The 7,500-nt window shown below is 35.0% G+C and overlaps 1 protein-coding gene across 1 annotated transcript in view; it reads right to left on the bottom strand.

Moving 5' to 3' along the window:
* Positions 1–6,632, bottom strand: part of Ssrp (structure specific recognition protein) — a 12,411-nt gene extending 5,779 nt beyond the window's left edge. Inside the window, exons 1-9 of the mRNA XM_027358383.2 lie at positions 6,475–6,632; positions 4,305–4,490; positions 3,866–4,081; positions 3,409–3,584; positions 2,681–2,816; positions 2,100–2,203; positions 1,807–1,935; positions 1,303–1,477; positions 830–946 (exon numbers count right to left, since the gene is read on the bottom strand). Coding sequence (XP_027214184.1) covers positions 830–946; positions 1,303–1,477; positions 1,807–1,935; positions 2,100–2,203; positions 2,681–2,816; positions 3,409–3,584; positions 3,866–4,081; positions 4,305–4,490; positions 6,475–6,537 — 1,302 coding nt within the window. The 5' untranslated portion in view covers positions 6,538–6,632. The remainder of the gene's footprint in view (positions 1–829; positions 947–1,302; positions 1,478–1,806; positions 1,936–2,099; positions 2,204–2,680; positions 2,817–3,408; positions 3,585–3,865; positions 4,082–4,304; positions 4,491–6,474) is intronic.
* Positions 6,633–7,500: the final 868 nt, after the last annotated feature.

Here is a 7,500-nt window from a genome sequence, read left to right as displayed (position 1 = left end):
TCAAGAATATCTCAAAAATAAAAAAAAAAGCCCAATAGCAACATCATGCATGACATCTGAAAAATCACTCAGCTGATAAAAGGTGCAAACATCAAAAAGAAAAGACGGGGGAAAAATGCTTTTGCACACTACAATATTCAAATATTCTGTGCTGTAATTTGAACACTAAATCTACTGAATATTAAAACTGAAGAACTGAAAACCAAGAGCACAAAGAAATTGCTTAAATATCATTTGAATACTTACATGCCTAGAATATACCTAAGAGAGAGGTTGGCACATCAGTACATCATCAGAGATGCCTTAACTAACTATGTTTCATTTGCCTTTGACTTTTTTGGCTTGTAATTCAGAGATGAACTAAGTAGTATTGTATCTCAGAATACTCACATGTCTAGAATATACCTGAGAGAGAGGTAATGTGTCAGTAAGAAAGAGTGACATGGGAGCCAAAACAAGCCTCATCTCTTTAAAAAATAAAATAAAAATGAATAAAAAATAAGCTAACAACCTTCCTGCCCTCGTGCTTACACTTAAATATCATCAATACACATTAAGACAAGAGCTTGGAACCTTTCCTTCCTAACACAGACACTTCTAGAAACAATAAGCAGGCCACTTATAACAGATTTCCTTACTGTACCCTGCCATACAGTGAAAGAACCCAATACATGTTATTCTATGGCCAAAATTCCAGTAAGCTGGTCAATTAATCCTAAAAATAAATCAAACTTAAAAGGTATGTATATAAACTACCTGTATACCTAATTAATTTACTGGTAGAATAAAGATAAAACTCAGGATACCGAAAGAGCATGAACTCTCTTACCATCTTTCCTCTGTTCTTGATTCGCAGCTTCTTTTGGTTCACATAGTCAAAGAGGCGGTTATATTCTCCCTTTTCAATACTGCTGAAGGTGTTAATCACTCCGTTTTTAACCTCAACCTGAGAACAAGGGAAACTATGTGAGCTTTTAATGCTTCTGGTGGTAATAAAAAGATAAAAGTATGTAAGGTGACACTGGTTCATTTACCTGTTTTTTATCAAATAACTGTACTATATTTACATCAACTGATAATAAAATAAATTATATAAATGTATAAAACTTGTAATGGCATACTAATTTCCTTTTTTCTATTAACTTTAGTACTTGAAATAACAACAATATAACACAAATATGACAATAATAATATAAAACAGAATTCTACAAAATATACCAGTTGCATTACTTGCACTAACATCTTACCATTCACCATTTACATACACATTACTTACATCCTTAAGCATTCATATCAGCTTACCTCAAAATCAAAAGACCTTGTAGTGGACCCAGATCTGGCAAAGTTAACCGAGATAATTTCGTCAAATCTGATGTGAACAGGTGGTTTGTGTACGTAGATGAGGCCACGCTCCAGTGGGTATAGGTAGCCAGCAGCAGCCTTGTAGGAACAACCAATGGCAGGCGTTCCCGAGTGACTGTGAAAGAAAGACGTGGGTTAATGAGTGGTAAATGTTGGTTTGGGAGGACGAATTAAGAGTAAAGAGGAATTGTGGATTTTTTTTCTTTTTTCTTTTTCTTCTTTGAGAATAGATATCCAGAGATGAAATGGGGAGAATTACAGAAAAGAAAAAAGTCTAGTAGATAAAAATCACAGAAAATCCTAATCCTAATCTGCTCACAGAAATACTATAAATAAACAAATCCTTGCATAAACTTAAGTAAAATCAATCAAAACTTCCACAGTCTTCTCCTTTTACTGAATTTCCAACCCACTTCCCACCTAAGAACTACACCTAGTACTTACCCAACGAAATTGCCAGGTGTGACGATCTTGCGGTTGCAGAGACCCTTGAAGATCTTGCTGATAAGTTCAAACTGTGGCCCTGTCATCTCTTTCTCCATGCGACCCTCATACTTCTCCTGCAACTCCTCCCTAAGGGGGCAGAACCAAGGTGTAAGAAGCTGGATGAAAATGATGGACAATTTCTAACACAGAAATGCCATTCTGATCCAATTATTACACTGTTTTTAAATATGAAACATCAGCTTTCCTTCTACTTTGTTCCAGTTTTTAAAAAGTAGTTAACCAAAACCTACTCTGTCAAGGGCAGCTCAATTGTGTCACTATCATCGCCGGAGAACAACAGAATCAGGTACGGGTAGCGTGTCTGACCCTGCTTAATGGGAGGATCCAGGGACACCTGAAGAGGAAGTGATTAGTCAAAGTAGAGAATCGTGAAATCTTACAATGTGTGAATTGTAAAAATAATAATAATGAATCACTCCCCAAAACAATAGAATACATGATATTTGATTTTCCTTCTTGTGCAACTTTTAAATTCCTTAAATATAAGCCTTAATACATAGCATATATGGTAATGCTTATAACCATTATATGACACTTCAACTAATCCTTATAGAGGGGAAAAATGAAAAGCAAAATAATGAACCTACAAAAGTATTTCCTAAAATCATACAAGAAATCTCCTTTTGTTTCTAAAAATAAAAATATCTTTTTTAAATATTGGTTCTACCAAATCAACTATGACAAGTAAATACATAGTAGGCTTAACCTGGGCATAAAAAACAATGAATACTACTGACACATTAATCAATAACGTACTTTAAACAAACAACTCCCATTTCACAAGAAAGAAGCATTGATGACTGGCTCTTACCACAAAGAAATGCTGTCGCTGATCCATGTGAGGTAGAAGAAACAGACGCAAGACAGTCTGGACTGGAATCTTGAAGTCAAACGTCTTACCGTGGAGTTGGATGAAGGAAGGATAAACTTTGATGTCATATCGACCTCTGAAAAGGGTTAGAGAAAGCCATTACATCATGGTTAAAGAGCAGGCATGAAAATTATGGTCCCAACAATATCAAGTACAAGAAAATAGTAGCTATTCAGAATAGGACTGTTTTGAGCTGTGGTTCCCAATCTTTTACATTCTGTGGCCCTTGATCAATATATAAAAATCTCCACAGCCCCGTTAAATGACTGTCATCTTTTCAGATTCAGCTATTACTAGTTATGAACAGTGTAATGGTGTCAATAGTTATAGGACAAGAAAACTTTATGGAAAGATTCTAATTTATTGATATGTGAGATAATCATATGTAGATAATGTAGACGAGATAAAATTCAGTTAAATTTGATGTAAAAATTTTCATATTGCATCATGGCCCCCCTAGAAATACCCCATGGACCCTCTGAGGGCCATGGCCCTCAACCTGGGAACCTTTGGTTTAGAGCAAAATAATACCCAGCCATTACAAAAACTCTGAACATGTTATACATCCAATAGCTCTTTCTTTCTTTTCTTTACCACCTCTCTTTCTCCCTCAGTATCTGCAGTTGCAAAATCTAGCAAAGTACCAAAACAGAAAACAAAGAACATACCGAGGAGTGAGACACTGGACCTCCCTGAAGATGGCCAGAGCGTCTCCTGTGGCTGTGATGACTGAGGCTTTGGCCATGACTCGTTGCTGGAAGTTCTCTACAGGGTCATCACCGGCTAACTCAGAGGATGGGATGTGGAAGCGCATCTCCATTAAGTTGATGGCTGCATCATCGTGCTAGATAAAGTCAAGAAACATTTGGAATATTTAATGAACTGGTGTAACATATATTGCAATAATAATCTTCCCTTACTACTCCTCTTTTTCAAATATCACCTCACAACAGTCATTTTGAACGCCACCACCCACCAAATATAACATGAATTACAAATCTCTACATTAGAATCATTACAAACAAGACCAATAACACATAAATTACATACAATAACTTCCACATTAAAAGATGAACACAATGCTCTCATCTCACCCTAACAACAAGAATCCCCTCAAAGCCTCACCTGGTGGAACTCTAAAGTAACTTCATTCTTTCCTGTGGTACAACCCGAGGCATTAACAATTGGCACTTCAAAAGCAGGCATGCTGCCCACCTCAAAGGCGAGGCAAGCTCCTTCAAACTTAGCTGTGCCATAGTTCCAGCCCTTGACTGAAAACTCCTTTTCAGACATGGATTTGTTGTAGGTGTTCTTGAAGAACTTCTCCAGTTTGGATTGCTCCTGAAATGTTAACAATACAATAATACAAATATATCATATCTGAATTAGATATAATTACATTTAATGAGAGAAGTCATAATAATAAAACAAATCACTACTGATATACTATTGTATATACAATCCTGAGAAAATAATAATTATAGAACCACATATATTCATGGAATTCCTTTCTAATTAATTTAAAAAGTCAATCCCCCTCCCAAAATAGTAATGTCAAACTTACCGACTCCTTGAAGCCTCCAAACCGATACAGACTGCCATTCTCTGTGAAGATACGGACCCCATAGCTACCTGCCAGTCTCTGCCAGTTCACAACTTCAATATCTGATGCATTTAGTGTTTCCACTTTTCCTGTCTTAACGTTTCTGTATGTGATTCCCTGGTCACTGAGCTTTAAGCGCACAGGAACCTAGAAAGAACAGTTAATTGTTGATTAAGGTTTAATAATATACAGACAGGAGACTTCAGACATGCTACTATATAAGCACAATTTCTATATATCAAAGTTCAATTCAATTAAGAAGTCATTTTGCCAAGAATTACAAGCAAGTCTTATACAAGGAAATAGATATATAATATACACACATAATCTATTTCCCATTCAGCTAATATGACCAGAAACACTTCTTATGTATATCTTTGTAACACAAACATAACATGACAATAATTGTAATCTTCAACCATGGTTATCAATCAGTTTATTATCTACACAAGTCAAATGAAATCAACAGTAATCAATACAACAAAATATGCTTTATAAAAGTGATGTTTATATCATCATCGTAAGATATAATTCATTTATTAAGGGACGAGTAACTTTCCTATAATATTCTATCATTTAGTACATGTTCAGAAGACCTACACAATAACTTTTAAACTTGCAGCAATCTGTGATGCAATGTCAAGCATTAGCAACTGATCAACAAGCTCTCTCTAACCTGAATAGCAGTAAATATTAGTTAGCCTTTACTGAAGCACAAACATTGCAGAAACTATGCCAGTCATCAAGAAGTCAGTGACAGACATGCTTGTCTCTTTTACAAATTTAGACCTTTCCTATAGCTAGTTATGTGTGGTTTATAACTTCGGGTAAATCATAACAAGTGCCACTGAACTCATACTAAATGGTTCTAATGGACTCCATATGATGTATACTGTCCATCTATTATAGGTTTAGACAATTCTGACGGGAAAGGAAAGCACTGTCTTTACATATGCACAACAAGATTGAGCTGAAACTTGGGAGCCTCGAGTGGACTTTGGTACTTTTTCTTTTGTTAGTGGCATTACCATCCATGTCTGCAGATTATTTTTCATACAAATGACTAACTTTTTGTCCTCTACAAGAATTTTGTCTTCAATCTGCCCTACTTTAGTGTGTTCTTACCGTAAAAATTAACTTATCTTAACTCCCAGTTCTTGGGAGAAAATCATAGCAATGTTACTTACCATGTTAAATAGGTCATGATATAGGCCTAGGTTAGTCTTTGTGATACAGACGCACTAAGTTATGGCAAAATGAAGATGATATTCTAATATAGGACTAAAAGTTGCAGTCGTCAGCACACAAAATCTGCAGACCCAATTGGTTGCACCACTAATAGAGGAAAAAGCGCAGAAAGTGCCGCTCAGAGCCTAAGGCCATTCAACACTCCCAAATTTCAGCTTGATTTTGTTATTCATACAAGGTGAAGTAGTGCCTATGGTATAAGTTTAATCCTCCAGACTTCCGTAAATAAGACAATTCAGCAAAGAAAAGTACATCATGTTATCCTCACACAATAGAGCCTGGACTACAGTTTAGCATCAAATCTTGTCACCTCAATGTCGTTGCTACAGCTGATCTGACTGGACTACAAGTATACATCGAATGCAGTTCATCAATTCCAAATTCGTCCTTAACGGCGACTCCTTGCTTTACATCATAGAATTATAACTCCAGGGGATTCATTATCACAAGTTTCATCTTTGGACTAATTTTTGTGCGAGGTCCAATTGGTAGGCTACACATCCTACATTTTGCACTCTCTAGACCTTTCACATCACAATATTTATGAAAAAATTACAAATAAATGTCAATTACAGCATAGATAACCGTAAGCAAACTGAATTTCTTGAATTTGAAAGGAAGAAAACTACGCATTTCTCTCTCATTATCATAAACATAGGCCTATATGGACCTCATTATTACTGGCGCATTTCAATAATTCATCACATTAAGGTCAATGCGCTAATTATCCATTGCATTATCTACTTCCACATGGAAATAATTATTGAGTATAAAAGAAAATTCATCCGTCAACACATGTGAGCGTAAGAAACGCCGCTATAAATTTCCTTTAGTTCCTCAATTTACGGATCGAAAACCCTCTAAAAGACTATTCCACACGTACCATCATCCCCCTGGATTCAATAGCGACGTCTCCATACTCCAAAACGGGTACTTCCTCCTTCATTTTGGCGAGAAATAAGAGATCTCAGAGAAAAGTTTTGTTTTGTTTCCTTCTTTTCCCGGGAACAAGAGTGCGTGTCGCCAGCGCCATCTCTTGGGCGGTGGGGACAACTAGTTCTTTTTATTTCTTTTTTACGCATTTAGTTGGAGGTTTTGGGCGATGGCTTATGTATTGATGGAATGTTTTTTATTTTATTTTATCCGTTTTGGTTTATTGTATGAATTGAGAATAAAATAGAAATAATTATCAATTTTATTCAAACTCGAATTTGTTGGTACGTGCTTTAGATCACTCTTTTGTTACAGTATCACATCATGTATAGGATATTTATTATTTTCATTTAGTTCAACAAAAATGGTATCAAAGCAATAGGCTAATTGTGCAAAAAAATGTATATTCGAATGCGATACGCCATGTGTTTTGAGCGCAAATTTTTAAATTATTTTCTGTACAAACTTTCGTGTTATGTAATAAAACAAAAACCATATACTCAATTCCTATTCTCCATATACATTTTTAATCGATAATTACACAATGAGTGTTTCCGTTATCATCTGCAAACAGTATGAATTGCTGTTGTTCAATTAACCACCTGTAGCATTTTTTTTTTGCAATTATCCTTTTATATATTTTGTCGTTGATAATACTGATACTGTCCTTATTTGGTATAATTTATCCTTTAGATAATTGTTCTTGCCATTATCGTTATTTCTGTTGTTGTTCTTTTATATTATCACGTGTATATTATTGATGTTATTGTTATGATTGTTATTCTTATCATCATAACTATTCTTACCTTGGTTATCGTTATCACTATAAACATCATTGCTAATATCGATGTTATCCTTATCCTTATCATTATTATCATTACTAAGATTTCTATTTTGTCATCATTATTATCATTATTATTATCATTATCAATAGTAGTTTTTATCAATAGAAACTATCATTATCATTATGATTTTT

Source organism: Penaeus vannamei, chromosome 36, assembly GCF_042767895.1.
Source record: "Penaeus vannamei isolate JL-2024 chromosome 36, ASM4276789v1, whole genome shotgun sequence".
Taxonomy (NCBI): Eukaryota; Metazoa; Arthropoda; class Malacostraca; order Decapoda; family Penaeidae; genus Penaeus; species Penaeus vannamei.
This window is presented reverse-complemented; position numbering and strand designations above follow the sequence as displayed.